General features: G+C 36.5%; 3 protein-coding genes across 3 annotated transcripts; 1 reads left to right on the top strand and 2 right to left on the bottom strand.

Annotated features, from left to right (window-relative positions):
• Positions 1-72: 72 nt before the first annotated feature.
• LOC129576717 (zinc finger protein 93-like) lies at positions 73-3,858 on the bottom strand. The gene is made up of 12 exons (XM_055462219.1): positions 3,562-3,858; positions 3,312-3,492; positions 3,003-3,212; positions 2,625-2,934; positions 2,501-2,550; positions 2,129-2,402; positions 1,844-2,044; positions 1,653-1,699; positions 1,324-1,543; positions 983-1,171; positions 490-895; positions 73-422 (listed from the first exon to the last, which is right to left on the bottom strand). The coding sequence occupies exons 1-12, from the start codon at positions 3,679-3,681 to the stop codon at positions 195-197; spliced, it is 2,436 nt and encodes an 811-aa protein (XP_055318194.1). The 5' UTR covers positions 3,682-3,858; the 3' UTR covers positions 73-194.
• A 2,489-nt stretch (positions 3,859-6,347) lies between these two features.
• LOC129576885 (transcription factor grauzone-like) lies at positions 6,348-8,447 on the bottom strand. The gene is made up of 6 exons (XM_055462924.1): positions 8,189-8,447; positions 7,823-8,105; positions 7,404-7,758; positions 7,140-7,340; positions 6,685-7,054; positions 6,348-6,558 (listed from the first exon to the last, which is right to left on the bottom strand). The coding sequence occupies exons 1-6, from the start codon at positions 8,312-8,314 to the stop codon at positions 6,394-6,396; spliced, it is 1,500 nt and encodes a 499-aa protein (XP_055318899.1). The 5' UTR covers positions 8,315-8,447; the 3' UTR covers positions 6,348-6,393.
• Positions 8,448-8,889: 442 nt separating this feature from the next.
• On the top strand, positions 8,890-11,504 carry LOC129576883 (60S ribosomal protein L23a). The gene is made up of 6 exons (XM_055462922.1): positions 8,890-9,032; positions 9,592-9,779; positions 10,004-10,141; positions 10,274-10,575; positions 10,893-11,069; positions 11,238-11,504. The coding sequence occupies exons 1-6, from the start codon at positions 9,002-9,004 to the stop codon at positions 11,320-11,322; spliced, it is 921 nt and encodes a 306-aa protein (XP_055318897.1). The 5' UTR covers positions 8,890-9,001; the 3' UTR covers positions 11,323-11,504.
• The last annotated feature ends 41 nt before the right edge of the window (positions 11,505-11,545 follow it).

The following is an 11,545-nucleotide window of genomic DNA, read 5'->3' as shown; positions in this document are numbered from 1 at the left end:
AAATTGTGAATAATTTTAAGAAGGAACAAAAAACATCCTCAATTCCATAAAAAAAAAAAAACTAATCAAAAATTAGGTTGTTTGTTCATTTTCATTCAAACTTTATTGGTGTACAGGAATGTGTGAACAAACTGGGTGAGCAAAATATTTCTTCAAAATGTGTGAGCAAAATGGGTTGACAACAATAACGTGGTTCAATTTGAGCTACAGTCAATATGTGAGTCCACACTTTTATTTTCAATGGCATCGTGTGGAACGGTGCATTTTTGTACGATACTATTTGGTTCGGTGGCTCTTTCGCCGTCACATTCATGTGGATGCGCTTTTTTCATATGAGCATCCATACTGGCTCTCCAAACGAATGACTCAAAGCAATAGACGCATTGGTAAAGCTTTTCGGTGGAATGTGAGTTTCCATGTTCCTATGTAAGAACAAGATTTAAACTGTAGGTTTTTTTTTCTCCCCATAACTTGGATTTGAAGATATACCTGCAACTCCTCGGTATTGTTGAACGATAGATCACACAGTCGGCATTTGTGTTTTCGGCGAATTTCATGAAATGCCCGAATATGACCAAGTAAAGCATCATGATTTGGCGCCTCTAGGCCACATTCCTGACATCGGTTCGGTTCCATTGAGTGACATTTGCGATGCAATTTCAGGCGATAACGACTGCTCAGCCATAGCCCGCAAATTGTACACATTTCACTTTTGTTCTCTTCTTTTTTCGCCCGCTTCTGTGGATCATCCGAATGATGGGCCTGAATGTGTTTTTGTAAGTGGCTCGTCTGCAGGAATCCCTTTCCGCAAATGTCACACACGATACGGGCACCGGTAGTATTTCCATAGTGAATCAATTGCTCATGACCATCACGCTTTTCAGCCGATAAAAATCTGCAGCACAGGAATGAAATGATAGGTTTATTTACGAAACGATTTATATTTTCATAAATGGAATTGCTCCATTTGTTCAGCTCTTACCGCAAACTACAGAATCGACATTGGAAATCTCGTGGGCCACTCTCGTGCACGGCTTTTCGGTGGCCAACCAGTGTTGTGTGCCGTTTGAATGACTTTCCACATATTTCACACGTGAATGTTTTACCGTGACGTCGAACATGTGTCTTGAAGTGATCCTTGAGGTTGAATAATTTGTCACAAATTGGACATCTGGACAATTGAACAATTTTTAACCATGAAAAAAAAAAATCAAGAATTCCAAATTGAATTTAAATCTTTTTTTTTTTCATCAAAAAATAAAAGTTTCAACAAATTTTTTGTTCCATCAACTTAAAAAGAATTTAATCAATTCATAAATTAACCTCAAACTCTCTGGATTTCTGTGCCATTGAATGTGGTCGTCAATAGCGGCCAGCGATTTCATTTTCTTTGAACAGCATTTGATATAGCCCTTTGGTTCGCTGTGTTCGCTTAAATAATGACGCTTTGCATGTGGAAACGAGTCGAACATTACCTCACATTGATCACAAGACATATCAAAATGAGCAACCACATAATCCAGTTGCTGTTGGGACATCGTTTCTGTGACAAGTCAAATTGGTATTATTTTATTAAGAAAATTAAAAAAAAAAAAACATACAAAAAATATAATAATGATGTGTTTGATGTAGTAACGGAAATTAATTCTCACCATGTGCATTTCGCATGTGTTTTTCCTTTTGTGCTACGCTAAATAGCCTGTTTTCAGAACAATTGAACGAATTTAATGTTTTTGGATTCGAAAGATGTAAAATGAAATTAATAATTTTAATCGTTTTCATAGACTTGAAATTCCATTTTTTTCTTTTTCAAATCAGTAAATAGCATTTTGAAAATACTCACGTTTTTGAGCAAATTTCACATTTGATTTTCTCTTTGACATGCGCTTCAGCCTTATGGATCAGTAAATTTGATTTGGTTACGAAATGTTTATTGCACACATCGCACACGTATTGTGGATTTTCCAAAAGGTCAACGATATGATTCTTTAGATGGCTTCTTAGGTAGGATTTAACTTTGATTGTTGCATCACAAATGAAACAGCTGGAAAATGGAAATTTTCAACACAATTACTAAGCACACTTACTTAACCATGGATAAGCAAGTCCATCCGAAATTAAATCTTACGAGTAAATGTCTGGATTTTTATGATAGGCAATGTGTTCTTTGATCATGTGGTCTTCGCGAAATTTCATTTCGCAACATTGTATATATCCGCGGCTGTTATTGTGTTCGTTTAAATAATGCACTTGGGCTTCGTTGAGCGCCTGAAATACTGTCGGACACTCGTCACACTTCAAATTGAACCGTCCCCAAATGTCATCTCTTTCCTCCGGAGTTACATCGTTTGTGTCAATCGATACGATTTCATCGAGCTTTTGACGAAGTTTTATATCGAAACCTTAGAATAATTGTTGGATTTTATTATTAGCTTCACAGTTTAAGATTTTTCAAGAAGAAAGTTTGTTTTCATTTTTTTTTTACGGAATGATTTTTTACCTTCTTCATGAATGTTGATGTGCTGTTTCAATTTTTGCTCCGATGGCAGCCTGCAGCGGAGAAAAAACAATCGATTCAATGGGAAAACAAAAAGAAAAACAATTTAATAGTGATTGTTCTCTACCTAAGATTACAGATGCCACATTCAAAGCCATGACGAAGCTGAATATGTACCGATACCCGGTGACGACGCGTGAATGTTTTCACACAATGTGGACACTTGAAAATTTTGCCATCTCTCCAGTTTTTGTGTTTGGTCTTTTTCATGCGATCAGCTTCCTCTTTTGTTAGATATTTTCTTGGTCGACCTCTTTTCCGCTTCGGCTGCGACGTTTTCGAGTCTTTTCTTTTATACGCCTTTGCTGGTGTATAGTCATCACCATAGTCATCGTCAATATCGTCACCATCTTCGATTTCTTCTCTAAACGATTCATCTATATAAACAAGAAACCGAAATTAATTTAGAAGAACGCAAATTTTCAGCAAAATTCAAATCATTTACCGCTCTCAGATTTGTCTTCGTCTCCTTGAAAATCCGGATCACTTTCATCATCATCAAAAGTATCACCATCAGGGCCATCATCAAAGTGTGATGTTTGATTATCGCTGGCATATACCTTTGACTTCAATTCTTCATGAAACACAACATCTTCACTGGTTTGTTCAATGTCATCTAGCTTCAATTCATTTTCGCTTTGTAATCCAAAGTTCACTGAAACGAATAGTTCGATCAATTATTTTGAGTCAAGCGTTTTAAGTTCTTGATTAATAAGCAGGGGATTTTGAGCATTTTACTACTTAATACACTCACAATCGTCGATATAACTGACGACCGTTTCTTCATGCGGCGCCTCGATCTTAATGGGTATACTTCCATCTAATAGGAACTGTTTTTGAGCAGCAATTACATTTTGATAAAATTCGTAGAAAGTTTTTATTGTCATCCAGCAATCAACACAAATATGATTCGGAAGCCCATCGTATTCAGCTACCTACACAACAACCATACAAGATATCGATCTCAGATTTGTTTGTTTGATAAGGCCAACCAAGGCATTTACCTCGCAATGGAATATCTCTCGAATCACCTCAACAGCCCTCTGTGGCGTTGCAAATAAGTTTATATGGAAGAAGCCGTGTGTGAAACACAAACGACATTTATCACCTTGTTTTGTACACATATTTGCAACTTAACTAAAAACTATAAATCTCGGCTGCCGATATTTGTGGGCTACATTTGATTTTGACGATTTAATTGTTTGTGATAAATGTTAGTATAACAACCTTTTGTCATAACAAATGTCACGCACTCGCACTCACACACTCGGTGCGTTTGGATGCGGCGACTTTCAAACTGCATGGCGAGAGGGAAAGAGAAAGAGAAAGAGAATTTGACAACAACAAAGTAATACGCGGTGCCTCCACTTATATATAATTGCCTCCACATTGTACAAACGATGCGAACGCACATACACGTACAGTTCATATGGAAATGAAGAAGGTCAATGAACATGTGCCGTTCCTTATTCGATTTTTTCTTCTCTTTCTTGGATTTAAATCCATTGATAAAACTGATGAAATAAAAAAAGGAAAATTTTGCATAAAATTTGTTTTATTGCAAAATGTTTTTCTTTTGAATCATTTATTTATAGTTTGAATACGGCCCAAAAAAAAAATTCAATTTAGTTTCCACCTGAGTTCAAGTATACTCCTCGCAATTTTAAAATTCCAACGGATTTTTTTTCTTATGGTCAAAACATTGCGATTGTCGAAACGGACCGACCTTAAATTTTTATTGAGATCATTTATTTACACTTATGAGTGAAAATTAGTTGATTTATTTCAAATGATTGTTGCGAGAAAAAAAAACGGTTCACTACCTATGTGTCATTTGGAAAAAATAAAATAATTGTTATGCTTCATATTTGATATTTTTATTCATCATTTTCAGCAGCTTTCTGTAGACAAAATGACTCTTATAGAAAATAGTTTAACATTTAGCAAACCGTCTGGATGGATTGATTGTACATGTCTTGGCCCCAAAAGAATGTTTGCAGACAGAAACTATAGCCATATGGTCGTTCACCTTGAATGAAATTTGAAGGAAAAAAATACAAAATTTGTTGTTGCTCTTGTCGATATTTTATTTTATTTATTATTTATTTCATTCGGTATTAGCTGCCATATTGGCCAATTGTGTTTTACATTTAGTTAAATATAATATGAATCATCATTTTTTGAGTAAATACGAGTACATTTCTTTGGTAAAATTCCTAACATCATTGATTGCTCTTATTTCGTTGGGAATTTTATTCCATAATCCGGGTCCACTTATTGCTAATGAGTTTTTATGGAAATTATTTGCTGGTTTTTTGACTATTGTTTTATTCTGGGACCTGGTATTATTTTCATTAATTGCTGGTAAATTATCAAGATACGGAGACGCATTTTTTTAAGGTAATAGGTTAATTTTTGATAATATTCTCATCTGTTTGTGTTGCAATATGACCCTGGATACAAACTTAAAAGAAAGAAAAATATTTTCATAAATATACAATTTATATTTTTTACTCAAGTTTGTCAACAATTGTTGGTTCTGAAAAAAGAATTTCTTACCTATATTACGATTTCGTTTTTGAAAGCCTTATCGCACAAATGGCATTTATGCGTTCTCCCTCAATGAATAGTCTTCATATGAAGCTACAAAGGGGAAAATGCATGAATTTTATTCCATGTGATTAACGTCAGAATCCATTCGAAGTTACCTACTTCACCATTCAAATACGATACCTTTAAAGCAGCAAAAATTTTAAAATTTGCCGCAAATGTGGCATTTCTGCGGTTCAGATGTGTGAATAAGTACGTGAGCATGCAATGCCACTTCCGATCGAAATATCTTGGCACACACCTCACAGATACGAGTTTCTGACCTATGCTTGAAACTGATGTGCCTACTTAGATTGCTTTTGGTGCCGAAGCCAACAATCCAAACAATCGAAATCATTATTGGATAAAGAAAAACACACAGAACATTAAAGTTGTTCACAAACAAATTTTGTAACTCTTTTCGCAGAACTGGCAGTGTAAAGTGCGATCTGGTTTAACATTAATGCTCAAAATGTCGCTCTTGAGCTTTTCCTTGAACGCAAATGCCTTAAAACACATATCACAGATAAAACGACGATTTGCATGATTCGACATATGAATTTGCAATGCTTTTCTATTATCCTTGGTCTTTTGAAATATTTCACATCTAGAATGAAACCAACGCCATACATACTTGAACTCTTGAATATGTTGATTAAAGTCAGCAAAACATGAAAAAAAAATCGAGAAAAACCATTCCATATCGATAGTTTTACCTGAAAATGTCGGAATTAGAATACCATTGAATGTGGTCATTGGCTAAGCCTTGTGTGATGAAATGGTGAGCTTACGCATACAGCATTTCAGATATCCGTGTTTGTCGTGTTTATTTAGATAATGATATTGTGCTCCGAAAAACCGTTCGTTGAAAACATTACCTCACACTGAAAATGTAGTTCAACCATTTGTGCGAAACTCTTTTGATGACTCGCCAACAAATTATTGTACTCCGAATCGAATATGAAACACATTCGACACTGTCTATTATCCATTTGATTAGAGTGTGCTGGAAGTTTAATTTCCACAAACCACTGCAATGCTGTTGCTCACTATTTATCCAGCGTATTTTGTTTACACCAAACGTTTGAGGCTAAGCGTCAAAACAATGCACCGCAACGCACTGCATTGCAATTAGTTTGATGTACGTTCACTGCGTTTGTTAGTGCATAGCTCATGCAATAGAAATATAAAGACGAAACAGTCAGTTCTTATTTCAAAATTTATTTATCGAAAAGCCAGTGGACAATTTATGGATTCGTGAATAAAGCATTCTTCTTCGACTCTCGATCGGCTGTCCATTTGTCAAAGTGCACCTGCTTCCGATGTTTATGCATATTTGAATTGGATTTGAACATTTTCGTACAGTAGGGACATTTATAGAGATTTTCACCGGTATGCGATGCAATATGCTCCTGCGACGATTTTTTTTTTTGCGATTACATCGATTAATTATTGTCGATATGTATAGAGAAAATTGAACAAAAATTGAATCGATTAAATTTTGTTCAATGAAAATATTCTTGGCAAAAACTACAAACCGTCAAAGAAAGTTGTCGTTTGAATGTCTTTTTGCAAATGGTACAATGGAATGAGGCGTCCCCATGAACGAGTCGTTTGTGATGGTTCAACGCGGTCCGGGTTGGTTTCATTTTATGGCAAATATCGCATACTTGCGGTGAATCCGTGTGGATTTTCATGTGTTTATTCAAAGTGCCACGATTTTTGAGCCATGCCCCACAGAACGTGCATTGTACTCGAGGCTCTTCGATGCCCATGTGCTGCGTTTTCATATGATCCTGGAATCCTTCTTTTGTTTTAAACACTTTGGCACATACATCACATATCCGTTGATCGATTCGCTCGTGCACTTTTAAAATGTGCATTTTTAGTATGTGATCCGATTTAAAACTGTTGCGAGAAAGAGTCACATTAAATTGATTGGTTTCGTTTCAGATGGTTGAATGTTTTGGTTGGAATTTCGATTTAAACTTACTTCTTTTTACAAATGCCACAAATGAACTTCTGATCACCGATCGGATGCACATCGCTCAAATGACGGTTCAAGATGTGTTGCCTTGAAAATCGTTTATGACATTGATGACACTCAAAACTACGTTTCTCGTCTTCCAAATGCCGCAACGTGTGTGCGGTCAACGTTCTTTTCTCATGGAATTTCTTCGGGCATTTGGTACAGCTGAAAAAAAAAACAGAATCAATTTGAACAAATCTCCAGAATTTGAAGCCGAATTTCACATACTGAAATGCGCTCGGATCGACATGCCATGTGATGTGCTCGATAATTCGACTGCGTAGGAAAAACTTTCGATTGCAACATCTCAAGAATGGCTTTAAAACATTGTGTTCGTCTAGGTAATGCGTTCTGGCATCGTTCCACGAGTCAAATTGATGCAAACATAAGTCACAGTTCATTTGGAAATAATCGGCCGTTTTGGCTTCCATTTCCAGTTCCAGCGGTGTATAATGCTTTTCTTCAGCCGGTGGTTCTCTTTTGAGTGCTACCGCTTTTCGTCTGTCAATTGTCGATTCCCGTTCAATTGTTGAGCCTCGTTCCCTTAGGAGCAAATTCGATTTTTTAACCGGTGATTCGAGAGCTGCAACGAAACAAATATTCATTTAGAATTTATTTTTTTCTGATTCAAAATCAGGCAATTGTACCGTTTGTGTCTTTTTGTTCGATGGCATTTTGATCGTCTTCGTGGTTTGATGTGCCATAATCACAGGTTGAGTGGTCAACGATGACATCTTCAGTTGATAATATATCGTCCGTACCAATAATTTCACTTTTTATTTCAATATTTTCAAGCTCATGGCATTTATATTTGGAATTCAATAGCAACAAATGTGCCGCTTGAACTGACTTGTAAAATTGATCGAATACCAGCGTTTTATCCCAACATTTTAAACATATTCCATTTGGTTCATTGTTAAAATCTTCCACCTTAAAAAAAATCCAATAATTTTCATTGACAAATTCAATCGAAACATAGATCAAATGTGAGTGGAATGAGAAGGTAAACAAACCCGAAACCAAAAGTGATCAGCCAATGTTTCGGCTATTTTCAACTCTCGACCCCGTCCACTGAATATCCGAATAATTTCTTGATCACTTTTTATGCATAAAATGCATTGATCAACTACAAAGCACATATTCTTATCCAAATGATATTTGTTGCGTTGTTCACACGTCGTTTTCGATTTTTCCCTCGGCAAACCAATGGAATATTATTGTTAAAGGACAGTTTACAAATAGATTGGACGAGCTGTCAAAGTCAAAATCAACGCAACGTACTGCGTTATCAAGTGTTGGTTAGCTGAATGTGTGTATATTGTAATGTGGGAAAAATGTGAACAACAACAGTCCGTTTTATTGGTATTATTCGATAGATGAAGCGTTCTGAGTGGAAAATGAGAAGAAAATGATCGCATTTTTTTAAATAAATGAATAAATAAAAATATAAAAGAAAATAAAGTCGTCCAGAAGATTGCAGTCAATTACTAATTGTTCTGTAGAATTGTCGCATTCAAACCACACAAATTTTGAATAAATGTCCAAATATAAGAAAACGCCAAAAACTTCCTTTTTCGCAAACGTATTATATTTTATTTCAAATTTTATTCGCTTAAAAACATGATTTCTCCGGGGAAAAAAAATCGCATTCCAAATGAGTTGGCGGTCGTTTTCAAATCATTCATTTGACGTTTCACCGTTTGATTGACATTTGTACGCTGAGGCGACATCAGTTCCCTCTAGCACATTGAACGCCATATTGAAAAAAATTATCTTCGCAGTGCTAGTTCCGTTTGTCAATTCTTTTCTATTTCTTTTCCATTAAAATGGCACCGAAGAAACCAACTGAGAAGTCTGGTAAGCGAAAAAAAATCGAAAAATTACTGAATTTTTTGTAAATTCATTGTAGAAACGTAGCAAAGTGTTTTGTTTTTTAGTGGTAAATCGAAAATTCATCGTTTTTTTTTGCAATTTTCCGGAAAAAATGTGAAAATTCGGAAAACCGATGATTGCGAATGTTGGACGTGTGTACGCCACGCGGTTTTGAGGTTGTGTTCGATCAACAAAAACATGCTTTATTCGGTGATTTCGGGGCAATGGAAATAAAAATGTGTCGCAACAATTTTATTTTTCGTTAAATTTATGCAAAGAAAATATTGAATCATTGGACAAAGTGTGTTTTTATCGGTCGATGTGTGTGTGTGTGCAAAAACGAAAACGAGGGGGAAAAACATTTTGTGCAACACATAGCGATCTCATGTGCATGGCGGTGGCATTTTGCAAGTGCCAAAACGTGTATATGTCAATATGAATGTTTCGATGTTGTCGAAAGACGATGTGAATGATTACTCAAGTATGAGCTAATTTTTGTTTTTTTTTTTCGTGTGATTTTTCGTCATTTCTTTTGAAAATGTAGGCGAGAAAAAAGCAGCGCCAGCTGCTTCAACCTCATCCGAGAAAAAGGATACCAAAAAGGCTGCTCCAGCCAAAAAGCCAGCTGAGAAGAAACCAGCTGCAGCTAAACCAGCTGAAAAGAAACCAGCTGCCGCCAAGCCAGCCGACAAGAAACCAGCCGCATCAAAGGCAACGACTTCAAAATCAGCTGTGAGTGATTTTTTCAGCATTTTTTCTATCGCTTTCAGAATGTGTGTGTGTGTGCCGCGTGAATCAAGCGTTGAAATGCCAAACAAAGAGGAATGTGGTGGCATGTGTGTTGTTGGAATTTTTTGTGTCTGAATGTGTTTTCGGTGTATGATCCACGTGTGCTTCAAATGGCCGTTCAGTTTATTGAGTTTGTCGGTTAATGTGTATAATTTGTCATTATTCAGGCTAAGCCAGCCGCCAAGCGCCCAGCCGGTGAAGCTAAAGCCACCGCTGCCAAGAAGACAGCTACCTCAGCCAAACCAGTTGATAAGAAGAATGTCGCCAAGAAGCCAGTCGCCAAGAAGACCACCGCTTCAAAGACCGTAAGTTGAATTTGTTTTGTTGTTGTTGTTGCTCTGTTCAAAAACTTGGCTCCTCAACTTTCATTGTGTTTTGTAAACCAAATTCTTTATCCGCTTTCACTCATAATTTTGTTGTTCTTTTCCATTTCGTAGGCTAAGCCAGCTGCCAAGAAGAAGACCACCACCGCTAAGAAACAACCAACCAAAGCTGGTGCTAAATTGGCCGCTAAAGTCAAGTCATTGAAGAAACCATCAAAGGCTGCCGTTTCAGCCAAGAATAAGAAGGCCACTGCTGCCGTTGTTCGCGCAAAAAAAGTGCAAAAGAAGGTGATCAAAGGTCCATTCGGAACACGTACACGCAAAGTGCGTACCAGTGTTACATTCAAGCGTCCAAAGACTTTGGCTTTGCCACGCAATCCAAAATACCCCCGCAAGTCGGTGCCAACTCGTGACCGGTAAGTGATCACCACATTATTGATTTGTATCTCTCTCCATTTCTAGCGATTTCTCTATCAACGTGTGCAAGAATAAATTACGCATCAGCGAGTTCAATGATTGTTTGCGTCCAGACATCTTGCTAGAGAAAAGACGTAGATTATTTAATCTGACCCGATCGAAACTCATTTTATTCGAAATTCCGTGAATTATCACTTCTGGTATTTCTCTAGTGGTCCACATTTTAACTCGTGTACAAAATTTTGTTTGACTGTTTGCCCCGAGTTGGCGCATTTTATTGTGCGAAATGATTTTGATTTTTATTTTTCATTTGCAGCATGGACCCATTCAATATTGTCAAATATCCATTGACCACTGAAGCCGCCATGAAGAAGATTGAAGACAACAACACCTTGGTGTTCTTAACACATTTGCGTGCAAACAAACACCACGTGCGAGCTGCTGTCCGCAAACTTTATGACATTAAAGTAGCTAAAGTGAACTTGTTGATTAGGTGAGTCATTCAAAACTAAGCTATTTTAATCGTACTTTGTTCTTTTTGTTAGCAAATATCACTGTCGATGGAATTTTTGTTTTCCATCAATTTTGTTCCGCTTTTACTCTTGCAAATTGAAAATTATCACAAAAATTGATTAATTTGAATTGTGTGCTCTTTTTGCAGACCTGATGGACAAAAGAAAGCCTACGTTCGCTTGGCACGAGACTACGATGCTCTAGATATCGCAAACAAGATCGGTATCATATAAATTCCTCAGCCACGGCACACACAGATTTTCTACTTCGTTTTTTCGAATTTCGCCCAAATATGGATATAGAAGAAATGTTACATGTTCTCCTAACCCAATTCGAATAAATTTGAAAACACTGGAAGAAACAAAAAAAATATATTACTATTTTCTATGTGAAAAGAACATCAATTAATTAGGAATTGATTATGTTTTCATTTTTTTCCGTTTGACATTCAAGTCT

This window comes from Sitodiplosis mosellana, unplaced genomic scaffold (genome assembly GCF_009176505.1).
Source record: "Sitodiplosis mosellana isolate CC-2019 unplaced genomic scaffold, AAFC_SMos_1.0 Smas_scaffold_6191, whole genome shotgun sequence".
Classification (NCBI taxonomy): Eukaryota; Metazoa; Arthropoda; class Insecta; order Diptera; family Cecidomyiidae; genus Sitodiplosis; species Sitodiplosis mosellana.
Note: the sequence above shows the minus strand (reverse complement) of the source record. Positions and strands in the feature narration are given on the sequence as shown.

Coding starts and splice junctions, on each gene's coding strand:
- LOC129576717 (XM_055462219.1), bottom strand. CDS start 3,681: ATGTGTACAAAACAAGGTGATAAATGTCGTTTGTGTTTCACACACGGC. Junction 3,213..3,311: donor CGTCAGTTATATCGACGATT/GTGAGTGTATTA, acceptor TATTCGTTTCAG/TGAACTTTGGATTACAAAGC. Junction 1,700..1,843: donor TGTGAAATTTGCTCAAAAAC/GTGAGTATTTTC, acceptor TTCTGAAAACAG/GCTATTTAGCGTAGCACAAA.
- LOC129576883 (XM_055462922.1), top strand. CDS start 9,002: ATGGCACCGAAGAAACCAACTGAGAAGTCTG. Junction 10,142..10,273: donor AGACCACCGCTTCAAAGACC/GTAAGTTGAATT, acceptor TCCATTTCGTAG/GCTAAGCCAGCTGCCAAGAA. Junction 11,070..11,237: donor AAAGTGAACTTGTTGATTAG/GTGAGTCATTCA, acceptor CTCTTTTTGCAG/ACCTGATGGACAAAAGAAAG.
- LOC129576885 (XM_055462924.1), bottom strand. CDS start 8,314: ATGTGCTTTGTAGTTGATCAATGCATTTTATGCATAAAAAGTGATCAA. Junction 7,759..7,822: donor CGAACAAAAAGACACAAACG/GTACAATTGCCT, acceptor GTTTCGTTGCAG/CTCTCGAATCACCGGTTAAA. Junction 7,055..7,139: donor TGTGGCATTTGTAAAAAGAA/GTAAGTTTAAAT, acceptor TTCTCGCAACAG/TTTTAAATCGGATCACATAC.